General features: G+C 32.2%; 1 protein-coding gene across 1 annotated transcript in view; it reads right to left on the reverse strand.

The window, feature by feature from the left end:
- LOC148283052 (atrial natriuretic peptide receptor 3-like) overlaps positions 1 to 21,653 on the reverse strand; it is a gene marked incomplete at its 3' end in the record, with an annotated part of 88,171 nt that overhangs the window by 43,758 nt on the left and 22,760 nt on the right. The window contains exon 2 of the mRNA XM_088224130.1: positions 5,157 to 5,786. Within this exon, the coding sequence (XP_088080256.1) occupies positions 5,157 to 5,304 (148 nt within the window). The remainder of the gene's footprint in view (positions 1 to 5,156; positions 5,787 to 21,653) is intronic.

A 21,653-nucleotide genomic window follows, 5' to 3' on the forward strand; every position in this document is an offset into this window, starting at 1 on the left:
ACTCCCTTGCGGAATAAACGTCAAGATGAAATTACGCATCCCTTTTTATTTCTGATAAAACTTTATGTTCGTAATTTGTTGTGTTTATTCTTTACATCCAAAGCGTGTTTTAGAAATACATTATCATTTTATCAACGATGTTAAGAAAAAAGTAAGTAAAGGGAACATTCGGGACAAGTTTTTTTAAATATTTTTTTTTATTGAAATTTTTTTCACATAAGCATTCTTCTAAATATTTTTTTTGAATTCCTGCCAAACTGCAAAAGCAGTTTTTTTGCCGGGATTTCTCTGTTTAAACATTTTGGTAACACAACATAATAATGTACACATAAAAATATTAAAAAATCCTAAATATATCAATAAAATCAAAGTTTAAAAAATTAAATACAAATAAATCAAGTCTTTTTTGATACCGAAATATATAAAAAATAATAAACAAACACTTTTTTTGACACTGTTTTAAATTGTTTGGTTTACCCATTTAAAAAAAATAAATTTACACACTAAACTTAGAATTTAAGAAAAAGATTTTTAAAACCAATTTTACTTTGTTTTTATTTATATCGCTATTCTTTATTTCGTCCGGGAGTCTCTTTACTATGCGAGGGAGTATATACGCCCTAGTCCTCTCTCCATTCGCATTTAGAGCTCTTCTTTCTATGAAATTTTCTTTCACTTTTTGGCGCGTTTCATGCCTATGTGATATTGGCGTTTTGTAAAAATCCATGAAGTCCTCTGTTACCAGGCGATAGTATATCATGTGTAAAAATAATGAATATATCTTAGCTATATTTCATGAATAATTTTAAAAATTTCATTAGCAAAATTAAATTTGATTAGATTCGAAGTTAAGTCGCTTTTTAATTTCAGTGCTATAATACCTTTGCGGTTAAATTATTAATTCCCGAAATGCATACACTGGATGCGGTACTAAATACCCGTCCTGTGTTACAATCAGTTGAGGCTTCGGAACCTATCATTTATTTGGTGGGAAATAGTACTGTAGTTTAGTGGTTCGTAAATGTGAGGAGACGTGTCCTGGTTTTATTTATTCAATAAAAAAACATTCATTTTCACTAACCTATTATGGCTTTTTAGGCTGTTTCCAGTTAAGCCATAATAATTAACATAAAAAAATATGCAGAAACTTAAAATAAATAGTGATTAAAATATAATATTTACAGAGTAAAAATCCAATTGGAGGATATAACATTAAAAAATAGTTCCAATTTAAGCTATGCCAAAAATAAAAAAAATAATTGTGGAATAACTTATTAGCTCAGTTATCCATTTTGTGCCAGAGGCCAATTATTATTCTGTTCAAATTTTTTTATCATTTGCATTTGTTTATTTTATAATATATTGGACAACTGCACACGTTATAAATATAAAAACCCACAAAAAAATGTAAACCTGCTAAGGGGATTAAATATAAATAATTAATATTAAAAAAATAAACAAAACATTAATTTTTAAACTAAATAAAAAACTAATAAACCTTGCATGAAATAAAATTTATGTGTTAATTTATTCTAAGAAAAATGCCAAATAAATTGTATAAACATTTTTTTTAAATAAAATAATTTATCTGCTTTCTACAGGTTTGTGATATTACAATATCTTAAGAACAATAACAATAAAATCTATAAAAAAAAAACATGCTGACAAACTATTTGTTTCATTCACCACTTGTACCCATTCGGCTGAAGCAAACCAAAGAACGTAATGAAGTCGAGAAATGAAAGACATGAAAGATATGAAAACACAACTGATACGAACATGCGAAAGATGCAGAGATATGATGACCTGAATGAGCCGAATGAGCAAAAGATACATTCGTTCAATAGAACTACTTAAATGATTCGGTCACTTTGGTGATGCAGATCAAGTGATACGTATCCTCTCGGTGAGAGTGTCTTACCCACATCTAAAAGAAAGAAGGACAAAAAAACTCAACATTTACATTTATACATATTCATCTTGATTTTTATGTAATTTAAGGAGCGGTGCTAACATCAGTGGGTAGATTATTCCACCATCGAGCAGCTACTTTTGTGAAAGAGAATGCAAAAAATAAGAGCGGTATTGAAATGATTCTCTCGTTACCATACCCCATTCATCGACACTGGCCCTCTTTACACGTGGACGCCACAAGCCTAAGGCGTGGAATACGGACCGTCTAGACAGTCTTAGCCAAGTGTGTAATATCGAAATAAAAAATATTTTAATGACTGGAAAAAAATTACATTGTAAAAACTGTAATTTTTAAATAATCAGTAAACATTATTTTTCCCCACTGTTTATGTTTGCAATAACTGCATATCTACATTTTTTTTATGAAAAGTATATCAATATTTAAAAATACCTACGATTATATAGATACTATTAAAAAATAAGGCTCTAACAACTAACTTCGTATATTGCCATTATAATGTTTTTACAAAATAGTAGGCAGAGAGAATAGAACGCCACACCATTACAAATGTATATTTTTTGTGTTCTCATGCATGTTTTCCACAAATTCATTTGAAATTAAAAGTCAGTGACAAATTGTTGATTTTAAACGTATTTAAATATATATCATCTTTAAAGCCTTATCCGCACCTTATAGAACATAAAACGCTTTAAAATAAAATAAATGCAGCTTATCGAAACTATTAAATATAATGTAAGGCGATCGGTCTCACGCTTCAAGAGCTAGCTTAATAATGATAAAGTATTACTGTGTGATACGACCCATTCAACAATTGTTTCATGTTGACCATCTTGGAATGAATTCTTGGGAATTCAACCCATTCTATACAATGGCGAATGGTTCATATGAGTGATTACAAACAGCTTATTATTATATATTATTACTGATATTAATGTTTTGTTCTTGTAGTATTTATGGAAAAAGAAAAATATTATTTCCAGCGATTGTATTTCACTCATAAATACAATTATCTGTAAAGCGTAGCCAGCCCGTTCCTAGCAAAATAAGAAACTAGCCGATTACAACAGCTTATTTCTCCGCAAATAAAAGTCACTTAATTTTATATTTTAGACCTTTGAATATTATTTAAAAACTTTCTTTTTTAAAAAATGAACTATTTTTCTTCGATAGAATACGGTTGACATTTAAGACCACCAGTTTTTTTCATTCATCTGATTTAACATAGGACGCGGCATCTTTGACGTTTTCGGAAAATATATAACAGGATTTCGCATAATTGGTTTGCTTGAACTGGAATAAATCACTGTGATAAAATGTGGATTAACCGGAGAATGACCAATATATATGTATAAATATAAAGTGTAATGAAAAATATAATAATCCTAGTCCAATAAGCTGCTTTAATTTTACACCAAAGTCTGTAGTTTTTACCCGCCCGGACACAGACACTTCATGCTCACTAATATTGCTTTATTATTAATTCACCCATAAGGATTTATAAAATCTCTGTTTTGGTCTTGTTCATTTAATTTTCTAAAACTTTATGCTTTGTACGTATACCTACTAACTTGAATCAATAAGTAACTTAATATTCTTGCTTTTTTTGAATTTTATTTATCGAAAAACATTAAATGTAAAAGTTTTGAAAAAAGAGAGCAAGAGATATTAATAATTTTGATTGAAAAACTGGCCCCTACCGATCACGCGAGTGTCACGTATTTCCTTTGTTCATTTGGAGGATCTTTTTAAAATGTATTTACTTTAGAAGATTACTTTTTTCACTTCTTAATTATGCACACGTTACCCAAATGCTAATTCTGAACTGCGTGATTGAAACGATTGCAGAATGTCTGTGTACGTTATATATTTCATCTACGCGAATTCGACCACATGCCCTAATACCGCTTGCAATTACACTGGCTCAGTATCAGGTACAGAAGAAACTTTCACATTATATCACTTCACATTTTTTCAATTTTTCGAAGATCACTTCTTCACTAAATAAAAAAAATATCCTACTTTGCCTGTTTATCTGAGACAGCTCTTTCAATTTTTATCAGAACATAGGGCTATATCTTCGTTCTAGTAACGATAGAACCCTTTTAATACCAATCACCTCTCTGATTGTTTTGCCTTCTTTTTCACAGTAGTAGCTGCTCGATTGTAAAATAATCAACTTACTAATGTCAGAGACGCCTTCTTTTTAATTTACATGAAAATCAAGATTTAATGTCACTTTGTTAATATTTGAGTTTTTCCTTTCTCCTCCTTTCCTTCCCATTCCCTCTACTCTCATCTCGTAAAATATAGATTTTTAGTCAATTTTTGTTTTTATATAAAATGTGTATGGATATTAATATACCTGGAATACGTCTAAGTACCTACTATTTATTTTCTCAATCTGAACAGTTTGGGTAGGTAGCAAAGTTGCCTTAAGTTGCCTTAAAACAATATGCCCGCTCGTATTTGTATAATAAAGTATTTGCCTTTACTGCTTTGTTGTATTTAATTAATTAAATAAAATTGGTTTTACTATTTTGCAGTTTGCCTACTTGATTATTAAAAAATAAAATTTGAAAAAGTGAGATAATACCAGTTTACTATTGATGCCACGTTAACTGTAAACTGTAAAACGCTTTATTGTTAAAGCTTTCTGTAAGCCGTCCTTTTTAGAAAATTCACCACTCGATTTCGTTTCGATAAAATCAACATTTAGCAATCCTTTTACAGAAAACAATCGATGAAAGTTTTTTCCAATATTAACATTGAAATTCAAATACCCATAGAACATTCAAAACATTCAACTCTCAAACTCTCGCATTTCCATGCAAACTTTAGGACTACGGCTACATAATATTATATTCTTCCATCCCCTATAAAATTGCTTCAATATACCGTACCTATCACATTCTTTGCGATGGAGATATTTAACCCTCGGATAAGAAAAATAGAAAGATTTTCTACAAGCTAACCTAATATTTGCAAAATCTACGAGACTGTAATTTAGCTCCCTCGAGCATTTTTATAATAGCTTTTGAAAATATAATAGGATTAAAACATAAGGATCAGATTTATCTCCTTTAGAAAAACGTTTAGTAAAAACATTTGTAGTGAAATCAAGTTTTATATTTTCGCGAATATTTGAAATCACGGCAGTTGAAAAATGTTAGTTCAAGTATTCAAAATAATAAAATTTAATATAATTTTAAAATAAACTCACCCGCTGCTCCTTTGATGTAAAACTCAAAAGCCGCAAGTGGACCATCGATGGAAGAGCATTTTGAGTCTCTGTAGTTGACTTGTATGTCCCAGGATGGCAGGAATCCTTTCTTTGGTTCGGTCACAGCTCTGGTAGCCAACTCGATCATCGGCAGTACTTTTCTGAGCGCCAACTCCTGCTCAGAGTCGTTCGGCAAAATCACTGCTAACTTCACCACTTTATCACGAAAACGATGAAGACTGTGCGGCCGTAAATTGACAGAAATATTTTGCACGAAAAATGGAGAAACGTCGCCGTGCAAGCCACCGGAATCAACAAACGCGCGTGATGTATCACGCGTATGTCTGAGATTCACAGAATTACTAAAAATATCCTCATCACCTTTGATTATATTATTTGCTACTTTGGTCAGTTGTTGATCGATTGGTTGTTTGTGGTCCCCACTATCAAACGGATTATCATCAACGTAAATTTTATCACTTAATTTATTGTTTCGTTTGGCGAATCTATTAACGTCATCTAAGGATTGTTCGGAGTGCGATACGTCTTTATTATTCCACCCAAGAGAACCTGACGTGTCGATGGGTTTATCTACTTCTCTACCCCGGAATTTATAGGGCTGTAACAAATCTGAAATGGGTTTTGAATTGCGGTTCGGACCCAACAATTCTTTATCCTCGAGAGATAGTGACGACTGAGGAAGTGCATTAAACTTGGTTTCGAATTTGATTTCACTTAAACTAATGTCTTTGTCTACTTTATTAATAGTTTCTAAAATAACCCCGTTTTCACTTGCATTTAGTATCGAATGCAGTCCCATAACAACAGCAATCCAGTGAGACAAGAGAAGATAAATAATCAAAGCTAATTTATGACGCCACACGCACTTAATTTTATTTTGAATTTTATCCGAGTCGAAAATACTATTTATATCTACGACGCGGTTTTTATTGCATTTATGACTAAAAAATTTCAACGTTCGATTTTGCGATCCATTCATATTATCTAAATTCTTTATGTTTCTGTCACATACACTGAGATCGTGAGTTACTTTAAGTCTGACGCTTTTTGGATGGGGAGTGCATGTTAATTTGTTAGATAATTTTATCATTTTTTCTATTGGGTCTTTAGTTTTCATCCTGTAATACTTCCGTATATCCCATCGCGTTTAGTACTTTTACCGCACGGAGATTTGAAAACTCATTTTCTCGATCAACCTGCAAAAATACACAAGTTTTAAAACATAATAAAATTAAAACATTATTTGATTAACAAATTATAATTTAAGCAAATGGTGATACTTGTTTACATCTTATTTCCAAACTAATGTAGAGTTTCTCTGTACAATGTAGGTACCTTACCTTTTATTTCAAATTTATAATTGGAATCCATTACGACGATTAATTCACTCGCGTGGTAAACAAATTGATATCGAAATTCAGTAAACATACTTTGATGTGTTTATCGTAGGTAGTACCAACCACTCTTACAAAACGTATTAATCTTTCTTTTAATGAAAACAAACTGCTCGTTATCTATGCATAATAATACATAACCTTTTAAGTGCGGATGTAAGGGAGGGGTATTTAGTAAAATTAGCGAAAGGTATTTTTCTGAATGTTTATTATTAGGGAATAATGGTTTTTGGTATAAATTATTGTGAATTATGAGTTTTCTCAAATTTCATAACAATTTTTTTTTCAATTGGACTTAATTAAGTGAATATTATTTTGCAGGAAAAACACAATTAATAAATGGAATATAGTGAAATAAAATAGACCCTTTTTTGAAGTACGAGGCACATTCAGAAATTAAGTGAACTAGATTTTTATATATTTTTTAGAAAAAGTCTATTAGAACTAAAGTTACAATATATTATTGGTAAACTTGTTGATTATTTTTTCACATAATTGCTATCTCATTCAATGCATGTGATGAGCCGTCGCACAAGCTTCTTCATGCCCTTCTCGAATAACTCTCCCGCCAGCTACTTCCCCCACTACAGAACCTCTTTCGGCGTCTGCTCGTCGGTCGAACATTTAATTTCACCCATATGTGCCTTCAAGGAGGTGAAAAGATGATAATCTGAAGGTGTCAAGTCAGGAAAATACGGGAGGGGCGAGGCGGTTCAAAACATTAAAAAAAAATAGTCCAAGAGCGCCTTGGTGGCTATGGCTGTGTCAGAACGGGCTCATTTGGTGGGGATGTTTTAAACCACCCGCACCCCTCCTATTTTCCTAACTTAGCGCCTTCAGATTATCATATATTTACCTCCTTGAAAGCATACATATGTGGGATTAAATTTTTAACCTACGAGCAGATGCAGAAAGAGATTTTGAAGGGGGTGAAAAGGTTGGCGGGACAGTTCTTCGAGGAGGGCATAAAGAAGCTTTTGCCACGGCTTACCACATGCATTGAACAGGAAGACGGTTTTTTCAAATACACTTTTCTTTAAAAAATATGAAAATCTATTACATTTACTTTCTAAACTTGCCTCATACCTAGCTCTTCCTAATTTATCTAACTTCTTACATTCTAAGCAAATATTATGTCAAATTTAAACATTTAAAAAAAGTTTTATTAAAATTATTATTAATTTCCTCAAAAGCGGTTTCTTAGTATACCTATGCAAAAGTGCAGTGTACTGCCAATTTAAAGTGTGAAAAATTAAATGATCAATTTTAAAATATGTATTACAAGCAGGGATTTATTGCAACATGTATTTATTTCATTTATTTTTATTTAACATAACATTTTTTTTCTGTATGAACACCTGACAAGTACTGGCGTCAAAGGATCTAGCGGGCGACCGTATTGTCTCATCATCTCACGCGTGCGCTAATTATCTTCGAGATTATTTTGTTTTGCACGAGCTCTTACCTTATATTTTGTGTTGAAAAAAAAACAGATCTGGTAAAACCGAGGCTTAACTAAGATAGACTATGCTTCATGGCAGTAAATCATGTGGTGGATGGATGGAGAATACAATATATATAATCCATGCAGTTCCGGCGCATGCGCATATATGTAGCTCACTTGTAACGTCACTTTGAACATGCGTACTGAGAACTGGCTGAATATTGTTAAAAAATTGTGATAATATTAGTGCGTATAAAACAGTATACAAACACAAAAATGGCGGATTAAGCGTTCATGAAGTTTTACATTATTTGTTTATAAACTTGTATAAGTCAATTGAATTTTTCATTACAGGTTGACTAGTTTATTTACTAGTTTACCTCATCATCGGGACTTCTTATTGTTTTTTTTTTATAAATACGGCCTAAGCCAATGACAACAGTTATATGAAGAATGTATATAAGACATTAATCAAAAAGAACAGAAAACTTTGTAAGTAGAAAAGGCAAACAAGAACAATATAATAACGGTATACAATATATTTGAAAACGCGATCAAAAAACAAGACTTCGAGCTAACATGCCAATTTATCTTCATTCCATACTGTGTTAATGGGCAAGAGAAATATGAAAAACCGGAAGATCTATCCCAAAGAATTCCAAGTTGTGTGACAAATCGACCAATTAATCTACACATTCTAGACATTGGGGCATAAAAATAAAAGTTGCTCTTAGTAAATAGAAGATTTCATGTGCCTAACTTTGTTACCGGACTTTGATTTCTGGTGACACGGTTGGAGATATGATAAGAAATTCATAACAACAAAGATGGGATATCATTTATTGCGTTAATTATTTTGAAAATGCATTTGAGATCCAATTAAGTTCTAGGTTTCTCCAACGAAGACGAATTGAAATATCGCTCAATTTCAAAATAGGAATGATAACTCCTTTGCAATCCGAGCAACCATATCACTTTTCTTTGAAAACGGTGATGAACAGACTCGATATGGTCAATATAAGTCCTTTAGAATGGAGACTAAATTGGGGAAGCATATTCTAGGTGGGGTCAAACTAGTAAGCGGTAAAGAGTTTTGATGATAATAATATTTTTGTAGTCCGTGGTAATTCTATTGATAAAACCAAGTAGTTGGAGAGGTTGGTTTAACAAGTGGCATTCAATGTTCCAATCCAACGGTTACGAAATAATAATGTGCTGTTCCTCGATCAACACAACACAAACTATGGCTTGCATGCACCAATGTCCCGATTGTGTCGTATTGTAAACTCGAGACAAGATCTGGACTTTTTTGGTCTAAGTCTTTATAGATTTTAAAAAATCACTAAGATAGACCGGATCTTGTCTTGAGGTAGTAATTTTTTTTGTCTTAGCTTTTATTTTATTTAGTTGTATTTTATTTTATTCATGCGTGTCTTTATTATAAGCAATTGTGTTTACCATCGTTAGAAATAAGTCCGTCAAATAAATAATATTAATGTGTTTCCATACTATGAATGGCAATTAATTCCAATGTTTTTCAGTCTTTAAATATTATCATTCGCTGTAAGGCTTTTGTTTTTTTTATCATGGCTAGTTTTTTATATTATTTTTGAGCAATCTTTTATTGTATGTGGGCACTGGTAAGGAGACTTAGGTCATCAGATGGGGTGTGCAATATGTGGGGAGCAGATTGTTTTGTGAATTATGTTACCATTGTATAGACACTTGCAACACAGGACACATCAAACTCCGGGTGACATACCTGCCAACACAAAAACGCAACACGGCGCTGGCGCTAACAACCGAAAACTCAAATTGGACAATCTCCGACCACCATTGATTCCGGTTGCCTTCAAAACGACATTGTAAACCTGATATAATATTTATCGTTTAATTGTTACAATTTCTACTGCTAGGTATCAATAGTATTCATTTCAGTGTTAATTTGTTGTATTTTTTTTATTTCATACACGCTACCTAGCAGCAAAACATTGGTAAAATAATAATTGTAAATAATTATCATAACCACACGAAACTGATTTCACTCCTGTTGTATCTCGGTTTAATGTATATTCTCCTTTTTTTAAAAAAACTTCATACATCACAGCTAAACAAATTCAACATTTAAAAAGCTACATTAATAATTTTCACCTGCATACAATGGTAATAAGTAAAAAATGGCGAAGTCTGTTAATATTTTTTTCACAATAACGTAACAACCTCGAGATTAAATTCTGACCTGTATTATGCCAAAACAGACGATCAATCAAACCTTACAAAAATGTGATAACACGCAAGCTCTCTCCCACCACTCTCCGTGAGAGCAAAAATGACGTCACACTTTCTCTTTGATCACTTTGACATGTCAAGTCACGTCACAAGCGTATCATTGTAAAGGCGATATGCTCCGAAACCGCCGACCGTGGGCCACAGCATGTCAATATGAAATATGATTTAGGTTTGAAAGGAATTGCGTACATCCCGTTTTATAGGGATCACGATAGTGGTCGAAAATAATCAGATTTTAACTTTGTGTTATAAATTACACGTCCGATGAAATAGATCGTCAATCTAAAAATCTGATTTTTATTTAAGTTCTCATAATCAATTGTTTTAAAAACTATCATATACTTACAAATTGAGATAACAAGAAAATCTCACTTTTTTACAATTTCAAATTAATAAGGGTCCATGAAATACTGTCGAGTAAAAAAATATTTTTTTATTAATTATTAGTAGCTTAAAAAATATTTATAATTCTGAATTCCCGTGAAAACGGTCCATTGCATTACCATATTACCAAGCCCCTTTTACTTAACGATTCGATTACATTTTAAACTTTGTTTGTGACCGTTTAAATTAAAATAGGACATCGTCACGAATCTTGACGTCACAATTGTCAAGGCCAAACATGTCGCGTTTCTAAAGAGGCAATTTTTTTAATAATATATATTTTTTAAAGATATGTAGCAAAACAATTCTCCGCAATATCCATATTGATTTTAAAAATATAATTTGTTTTTCTTAATTCACTTTATATGTTTTTACTGATATTCGTAGTATATGATATTTCTTTATTCTAGGTTTACAATTTACCCACTTGACTATATGTGTGTAAACAATAAGCGGGCTTCATAATGTAAAAACAAAGTATTTGAATAAACGAAAGGAGCAAGATGGACCTACCTTTAATGCGATTAAGACATTCATCAATATTGGTGCGCTGGATTATAAAAGTTCACAATGATTATGATATTTAACGACTAACGATAAAGACTTTTACGTAGATGCGCGACGATTCCAAGAATTTTTATGCAATGTGATGTGATGTCAAAATGTTTCAAATTCAAATTTTCTATTTTCGTAAATCTTCTATCTTGACGTTAGGTAGGTACCATAAGAATGGGTCCAAGGGAAAGATTAGAAAAAAGGTAATCAGCCAGTTGTAAAATCGATTATTTCTTTTTTATACTAAACCTAATCTGAAACTAAATATATTCGCCTTTTCTGGTATTTTTAACAAAGGTTATAATATAGATATACTTTAAAGAAAGAAGTTATCATTAATATAAAACAAAGAAAACAAGCATAAATAAAAATTAAGAAAATAAAACATAAAATAAAAAGCAATAACGTTTCAAACAGAAAGTTGTGTGATTTTTTTTTAATGAACTTAATAAATAGTAACAAAATATAACAGAATGACACAAAATAAAAAAAAGCTAAACATATGATGCAGTGTTACGTAAAAAATATTGTTTAAACAATAATATTTTTAAAAAGTAGTTAAGCAAGATGATATTATTACGATGTTAGAATTCACCATTTTGACAATATTTGAAGATAAATTTCGTCTTTTATTCTTTCATTGGTTGATTTTTTTTTAAATTCCTCCAATAAAGCTAGCAAATATATCAATAGCATGACAAAAATTGCCTAGACGCCAGTCTCCATATTTCCCATTCAAAAATGTTCACTCCCTTTGGAAAATAAACAGTACTTGTCTAAAAACATACTTTTATTTTGAAATTATAAGTACAAAAAATTAACGTTTCTGGTCTTGATAAAGTGATTCTAATTTTTAAAAACCTCCCAATTTGAACCAGTTATTAATTTAGATTCTGCGCATGCACGCGTATATAAAATGATTATCCTTAAGAATGTATTTTCTTATTCAGAACTTGCGCAAAATATACGCGTTAAGCTAATTCATCTCATACGCAAATATTACACAATTTCCATAGTATAATTATTTTTTTTATACTGAAATATCACGTTTTTTTTACATTTTCAAAGTAATAATAATCTTTGAAAAACTGTCCGGTATAAAAAAAACATTTTTTGTTACTTATTACTAACATAAAAGATATTTTTAAATTTGCTATTTTTAATTCCCTCAAAAAAGTCCATTCCATTGGCCGCGCCCCTTATATGACACGATTCATGTTTATTTGTTCCTGACCATTCAGATTTGTTAAAAACATTGTCATGAATCTTGACGTCACAGCTATGAAGGCCAAATATGTTGCGTTTTTCTAGCGAAGTATTTAAACAAAGTTTCTTTCTTAAATTTTCTCCACAATATCCATATTGATTTGAAAACACAATCAATTATTCTAAATCCATTTCGTATATTTTTATCGGTTTTCGTAGTATGTGATATTTTTTATATTCTGTGTCGATTCTGATCGATACCTTGTTCATTTTTCTGATCAACGTAAATCGGAGTTTATTATTAAATTGAAAAGAGAAATACATTCCCAAATTCGCATGTAGCTACACCAATACAAAACAATGAAATTAAGGTGACCTGTCACCAGAACTTTACCAAAATACGTTTTGTTGGTATTTAACCCTTAACTGGTTGGTGACTAAGTCGTTGGGAACAAATTAGATGAAATTCTTTTACGAAAATTCCTGTTTCAAGCTCTTTGTTGAATGCGTTTTTTTAGTGAAGCACGTAATTTTATTTATTTTCTTTTATTCAGAAAACATACCATACGGTTACATTGTATTATATTTTGCACAGTTAGACTTACCTCTAATGGACCAGTAAAGTTTCCATATTATATAATAATTATATCACCTACTAGGCAACACCTGAAAACAAAATCCTTCTCAAAAACTCTATGTTGAAATCAATTTAAATATGAATAACTCCCTAGGGAGGAAATCCAGCTAGTTTGCAAGCATTTGGACATACTCAAACGTTGTTGAATTATTACTACCTGGTAAAGAAGAAGTATAAAAACTGGAAAATTGTTTTCGGGCGTTGCCTAGTAGGTATTCACAGCCAGCCTCCGAGCGGGATGAGTGTGAAATATAGTTCCTCTCTGCAACTTAAGTTTAAAATACACAAAAATGTGTTAAATTGTTATAAACATTCAGTTAAGTCGCATAGGTGTGGACATGCCATAAACAAAGAGTGGGATTATTAATTTAAAGCATTGTTTTATAAACGTTATTATATTCAACGCTTTGTTCTAACTAACTAACTAACTAACCATCACGCCATTTCCCCGGAGGGGTAGGCAGAGAGGATAGAACGCCACACCACTCTGTCCTGGCACACTTCCTTTGCTTCCTTCACATTCATACATCTTCTCATGCACGCACGTCGATTATTCCGACTTTTCACATGACCACTTTCAAGAATTTGTTGTACTTGATCATGCCATGTCTTTCTCGGCCTTCCTCGACTTCTACAACCAGACACATTCGCATCATAAATCTTTTTAGCCGTTCTTTCATCATTCATTCGCTCCACATGACCGAACCATCGCAAAAGACCTTTCTTAATTTTGTCGATAATGCTTAACTCAGCCTTGCATTCTGCTCTAATTTCGACATTAGGGCACCTATCATACATTGTTTTTCCGCACATTCGCCTGAGGGATCGCATTTCAACAGCATTCAGTCTACTTTCGTCCCTTTTTTTCCAACTCCATGCTTCGCTTCCATACATTAGGGTTGGTACCAGAACTCCATTATGAACTGCTAATTTAGCCTCTTGCGATAGACACTTATTTGCTACGACAGACTTTAAGGCGCCATTAACTCTGTTACCGGCACTAACCCTCCTTTCAATATCCTTGTCCATATTTCCATCTCTAGTAAACATACTACCCAGATATACAAATGTTGCTTTGTTCTAACCTAACCTAACCAAAATATATTCAAACGCAACAAACTCTTGTGATTTTATAACTGTGCTTCTGTTAAAACTGTTTAAAAAAGTGTTTATTTATGAAGATCAAGTGCCGAAATTTAACTATTTATTATAAAACAATTTCTGAATGATATAGTGCTACCTCTCTATGTTCATTTAAAAATACAAATGATACCTTTTTTCCTGTATCACGTAAAATTGTACGAATATCAAAAGTACTACACAAGTTTATCTGACATCTTAATTAAAGTAAAATAGTAATAATCAGAAATTTTAGGCGGGAAACATGCGTTATAACAAACAAAACTAAAAAGAAGCGAATATATTCCTTGGTACCTACACTCTGCACTACGCAGATGCGTTTCTACTATCATCTCCCAGGGAACAGCCAAATGTGAACCAAGTGTTTTTACAGTTATTTACTAGGAAAAAGACAATAGATCCTGTTTACTGCATACGAAAATAAAATAGGGACGAGTTTGAGTTTGGGTATTGTCTATTGTCTTGTTAACCTTAATAATAAGTTAAGGAAAGCTATCTTTGTTTACTTTTTTATATTTTACTTTTTGTGCTGTTACATGTTCACTTAATTGCCATACTTACTAGTTCTTTGCTCAATGTATTATTATTGCGTTTCTTAAAATTATTTTTTATTATTAACTTTTTAAAATTCTTATGTTGTTGAAATTCCATTTGTCGATACGTTTTGAAGCTGCAAGACTTTTTGTTATGTTAGCTATCATATTATGTAAATGTTATCAACTATCAAATATCTAAATTTAGTAAATGGGGTCTTGAATTTCAACCGTCCATCGCTCAGTAGCTTTTATTTATTTATTTATTTATTTATTTACGGACAAAGTCCATTATAAACATTACAATTAAAATAAATTTTTACAAAGGAATAAAAAAATATAAGGAACAGAAATAAGCAGCAAAGACAGATGATAGATTTTTTAGATTAAGTAAAAAGCATAGGCTAACTATACAGATTCTTTAGCTGATTTGTAAAGAAAGACATCCTTACACCATAATAATCAAGATCTTGATGATCGTTCACCCGCCTGATCATTCTGGGCAAAGGCGACTGTGCACCATAATTGGTCCTGTAGTGACCGAGGAAAAGCATTTCATTATTTCTTAGTCTACGGGTGGGAACGTTAAAAAGAATCTTTTGCAAAATTTCAGGGGCATCAATGAGACAGTTCATAATTTTATACATGCAGATTATATCTGCAATGCATCTGCGTTTTTCAAGACTTGATATGCTTAAAAACCTCTCCATATCAGAATATGAATAGTCTCCTCTTTCCAATCCCATCTTCCATGCAATTTTTCTTATAAAACGATGTTGAACTGATTCAAGGCGCTTGATATGAACAGCATAATGAGGGGACCAGATTACAGATGCATATTCAAGAATAGGGCGAACTAAAGAGCAATAAAGTGTTTTAAGTGTAAGCATACTTTGGAAATCAGACGTAGTTCTATTAATAAAGCCTAAAATTTTTAAGGATCTGTTTACTTTATTATCAAAGTGTTCCAGAAAAGTTAGTTTATTATCTAGGATCACTCCAAGATCTCTTATAGAGGTGACAATCGAAAGAACTTGGCCATTAAGTTTATAATCAAAAATAAAAGGATGTTTACATTTATGGTATGAAATAATTTTGCATTTATCGATGTTAAGTTCCATGTTATTAGTTTTGCACCAAGTATGAAATGCATTTATGTCTTCTTGGAGTCTGACACAGTCATCAATATTTTTAATTAGCTTAAGTATCTTGTTATCGTCAGCAAAAAGCCAGAATTTTGTAAAAGAAAAAACATTAGCAGCATCATTAACAAACAGATTAAATAGAAGAGGGGCCAAGTGGGCACCCTGTGGTACACCAGAAGTTACTAGGAAGCTATTTGATATGAAGTTATTGATTTTTACACTTTGTTTTCTATGTGAGAGGTAGGATTTTAAAAACGATAAAAAGGGATCTCTAATGCCTACAGCACGAAGTTTAGCACATAAAATGTTGTGATCAACTTTGTCAAAGGCCTTGGAGAAGTCTGTATACACTACATCAGCTTGAAGATTATTCTCGAACGCTGTAAAAATAGTATCAGTAAAAGAAAGCAAATTGGTCGTCGTTGATTTGGCTGTCCTAAATCCATGCTGCTCCTCAATCAGCACATTTTTAAATATAGGTGTTATTTTTTTTGTAATAATTGATTCGAATAGTTTAGGTACAGGAGATATCATTGAAATGGGTCTATAGTTAGTTACGTTAGATTTATCACCAGATTTGAATATCGGTCTTATTATAGAAATTTTCCAAATATCAGGAAATACACTCGTTGTTAAAGACATATTAAACAGTAAAGACAGAGGCTTGGCAAGACTAGATTTACAATTTGATAGTAGTATTTCAGGAATACCATCTGGACCAATACATTTACCATTACCAAGTTTACTTAGAGCGATTCTGACATCCTCAGTTGATACTTCACAATTATTCAGGTCTACAGTATTAGTATAGCTAAATAAGGAATTAACATTGGAAGAATTATTAACATATACTGAAGAAAAATGCGTTGCAAAAAGATTAGCTATGTCGGTACCATTAGATGCGTGTTTATCTTTAAGAAACATACTTATTGGCAGATCGTTATTGAAACGCTTATTAGAAACAAAACTCCAAAACTTTTTGGGATTTATGGACAACATTGTTTCAGTTTCATTGATGTATGATCTATAACAATTGGATGATTCAGACTTCGCAAGTTCTCTTAGTTGAGAAAATTGTTGATAAAATTTGAGATTCCCAGTTTGTTTATAAAGTTTGTGGATCCTTTTCTTTTTCAAAATCAGAGTCTTTAAATCAGAGCTAAACCATTTTGGAAACTTAGGTTGAATAAAATTTCCTTTTGGGATAAATTGTTCCATCCCAATTGCGACTTTATCATTAAATAAGATGACTGCATCATTTATATGAGAATTGCTTAGAATACTGTTCCAATCAATTTCTGAAAGATATTGACTGAGGCCAGCATAATCACCATCTTTAAATTTAAGATATAATGAGTCATTAGGTTTGAGTAAGTTATTAGAAAATGAATGGCAAATATCTCCAGAAAGTGGAGGGTGATGTTTATCGACTGGTAATAATGGATCAATGGATTCAATGACAGTAGAATTAGAATTATTGCTAAAGATTAGATCAAGGCAATAGTTTGAGCAGTTAAGTATAGAATTCAATTGGAACATGTTTAAATATGAGAAAATGTTAACAATTAGAGAAGCATTTACAGATATGGGGTTTGCCACATTAACGCCTTCATTGTCGTTGATCCAAGTTACTTTAGGCAAGTTATAGTCTCCGCAGATGAAAATAGAGTTAGAAACTACCGATACTTTTTCCACCATGTCAGAATGGGATTTGTAAATATCAATTGACGATGTCGGAGGAATGTAGACACACCCAATTACAAGTTTTTTGTGACCAATTCTAACACACAAATATATTTGATCAGCTACACAGTTTGATGAATCAATTACATTACAAGATATTCTTTTGCTGACACAAATCATAACACCTCCTCCTCTCGTCTTGCCATAAGTTGTAGAACGATCGCATCTAAAAATATTGTAGTCAGTCAGCCCAAGTTCAGAAGATTCGATACTATCATTTAGCCATGTTTCGGTGAGAAAAATGATGTCATAGTGGCAGATAGCAATATTGCACATGAGAGAATTTAATTTAGTATTTACACCTCGTACATTTTGGTAGTAGTATGAAAATGAGTTAGAGGTTGCAACTGGACGATTTAGTTTTTGGCTAAAAAATCGATCTTTGATAATTCCTTGGCTTCGGAAGCTTTTCTCGCTGGACAATCAGAAGACCCTGTTGGATGTGTGGCAGGTTTTCGGAAGAATGTACAAGTGGCGCACACTGGAGGCTTGTCTAGCTTCGAGCACGAATTTTTATTGTGTCCGGTTTTAGCACAATGGGAGCAAGTAGGAGCATCTGATGGGCATTTAGTGGCTATATGGCCATAAAGTTGGCAGTGGGCACATTTAAGATTGTCGATCCAGTCGCGCACCTTGTGGATGTCCCAGTTATAAGCTAGTCTCGCCGAGGTTATTAGTGAGTGTCGGACTGCAAGACTTGTTGCTGTCTAAATTCTAATTTTATAAATCTGCTTTTTATTTCGTTTTTAAAACATCACTTAAACTCTAAACTTCATTGTAAAATAAAAAAATTAAAAATAAAAATGTAAATAGGGGCTAGATTTCTTATTGTCCATGCGCTCTGTAGCTGCAAGACGTTTTGTTATCTAGCTCATATATATCATAATTGTAATTGTAATATATCATAATTGGAGACGAGGAACTAGAATCCCAACCGTCCATGCGCTCTGTAGCTGCAAGACGTGTTGGGATATTTATTTATTGTACAGCGCCCTTGAGGTGATTTTCACAAAAATGGCGCTTTATAAATTATCCTAACATTATTATTACTATTTATTATTATTAGGTGATTTGGTTCAGACGGATGAATCTCACGCACGTGATAAAGATTTCAGCTCTTTTACTAAACAAAAGTCAACAGATGGAAGAGTTGAGGAAATGTGGATGTTCAAACATGGGCAGAATGTTACACAGTGTGTGTAAAGTGGCCACTTAAACCAGCCAATGACAGGTTATAAGCCCTGTACATGCCTAAACTTTCATATTCCCTTCTCAAAAATGTTTTCCCTCTCTGTTGAAATAAATTAAAATAATAATTATATGTAAGGTTATCAATGAAAGAACAAAAAAAGAAGGGAAAAAAACGTAAATGGAAGTTGTTTAAAAATTAAAATTAAAGAAAAAAAAGTTATTTAAGAGTTTGTAGTTAGTATTTACAAATGGAAATAATGTTAAAAATGAAAGCGTTTTACTATTTCTTTATCAGTATTTGTTTATGTGTATATATATATATATGTATGTACAAATATATATCGCACATTTAATCATATAATAATGACTAAAAAATGAAATTGCGCGAGTTCTGTGTTGATGTTGAAAATGAGGAAGACCGATAAAGACATGGCATGGCCAAATCTAAAAAATACTCGATGATGGACATCGGACACGTCAAAAGTCGGAATGATCGGCGCGCGTGCATTAGAAGATACATGCCGTTCTATCCTCTCTGCCTTTTTTTCTATGGAAGTAACAAATTTTTCTACTTGCTTTTTATCTACAAGAATTTTTTTTTTTTTTAATCTTAACAAGAAAAATACTTGAATTTTTATTATTTACTCAAATTTTAAAATTTTCAGACTATTTCCTAAAAGTCGTAAATAGCTTGAGCTGGAAACATAGAAATAGAATTGTGGTAGAGTGGGATTTGAACCTCAAACCTTTGGCCCGTGAGTTCACAATACTACCACGGGACCACACCCCGGTTAAATTTTTTTGAAAGTGGAGTTTTCTGCTTTTTAATAAGCTTCTATTTTACCTTTAATTGTTGAGATAATCATCATCACTCCCTTTCGGCACCGAATGGTGCATATAGCACTAAATTGGTACATCAAACAAAGCGCATCTTAATCGTTTTTGTTACATAAAGATAAGGTGATCAGTCTTACGCTTCCGATGCCAGTTCAGGACCATGAGATATTAAAGTCTAAAAACACATTTTTAATTGAATATTTCATGTCAACCATGTCGGCAATTGAACCCGAGACCTCTTGTATGGTATGCAAACGTGCTGACCATTACGCCACAAGGTGGGTTGTTGGGATCAGGAGGGATTTTTATAATATATTTATTCATTCAAAATAACACTTGTTGAAATATTAATGACCTTGTTAGGGCTTTCTAGGCTTTGTCCGTGTCAAGCCATAATAATTAACAATAAAAAGGACAAAGTAAAATTAATTTAATTAAATTATAATTACATGTGATGCTAATACAAATAATAGACTTCCAATGAAAATGTAAAAAAAATAATCAGATATAAATATCAAAAATTAAATTGTTCATATTGAGATTCATACATAATTAATCATAATAGAACCATTGAAATCAATGAAGAAAAATACAAAAACATAATTGAAATGATAATTGAGATATGTTTTTTTATAAACTCACTCTACTATAGTCAGAATTGAAAGTAATATATAATATGCCAAACAACAGTGTCTACCAAATGAAATTATACAAAAATACATAATGAAAAAACATATAAATATCAAGATTATACATCTAAAAGTAAATAAAAGTATAAAATAAAGCAGATTAGTAAATTTTCGCTAATCTCGAACATTAGCTGACAGCGAAGAGGAACTGCAATCCTTGGTTACAAAGGTTTACGAAGTGTGCAAGGAGAGTGATTTGCTAATGAATGTGCAAAAGTCGAACGTCATGGTCTTTGAAAGAAATGTAACTATGACTGAATGTAAGATTGTAGTAAATGGAGATAGTTTGAAACAGGTCGAAGAATTTGTATATCTGGGTAGTATGTTTACTAGAGATGGAAATATGGACAAGGATATTGAAAGGAGGGTTAGTGCCGGTAACAGAGTTAATGGTGCCTTAAAGTCTGTCGTAGCAAATAAGTGTCTATCGCAAGAGGCTAAATTAGCAGTTCATAATGGAGTTCTGGTACCAACCCTAATGTATGGAAGCGAAGCATGGAGTTGGAAAAAAAGGGACGAAAGTAGACTGAATGCTGTTGAAATGCGATCCCTCAGGCGAATGTGCGGAAAAACAATGTATGATAGGTGCCCTAATGTCGAAATTAGAGCAGAATGCAAGGCCGAGTTAAGCATTATCGACAAAATTAAGAAAGGTCTTTTGCGATGGTTCGGTCATGTGGAGCGAATGAATGATGAAAGAACGGCTAAAAAGATTTATGATGCGAATGTGTCAGGTTGTAGAAGTCGAGGAAGGCCGAGAAAGACATGGCATGATCAAGTACAACAAATTCTTGAAAGTGGTCATGTGAAAAGTCGGAATAATCGACGTGCGTGCATGAGAAGATGTATGAATGTGAAGGAAGCAAAGGAAGTGTGCCAGGACAGAGTGGTGTGGCGTTCTATCCTCTCTGCCTACCCCTCCGGGGAAATGGCGTGAAGGTTAGTTAGTAGTTAGTTAGTTAGTTAAAAATATTATACCGTGGGTCTTGCCTACTCTTTAAGGGAAGCGGCGTGATGGTTTGTTCTTGATTTATTTACATAGTTTTCCAAAAAAATATTGGTTAAAAAAGTTTTTAAAATATTCTGTTATTTTATACCTCTAAAATACGATATTATTTTCATATAGTAAAAAGCGTTTGTTTATTTTCTCAAGTTTTGATATCAATTTTGGCAAATATTCAGAGCTAACGAAGCACATAGAAATTTAATTCTGGAATTTTCATGTTTTAACAAAGGTTCATAAACATGTACTTGTTATCTATGAAGTCTTTGTTCTAGTGGAAAATTTT

This window comes from Micrasema longulum, unplaced genomic scaffold (assembly GCF_059751315.1).
Source record: "Micrasema longulum isolate JH-2025_06_02 unplaced genomic scaffold, ASM5975131v1 h1tg000265l, whole genome shotgun sequence".
Classification (NCBI taxonomy): Eukaryota; Metazoa; Arthropoda; class Insecta; order Trichoptera; family Brachycentridae; genus Micrasema; species Micrasema longulum.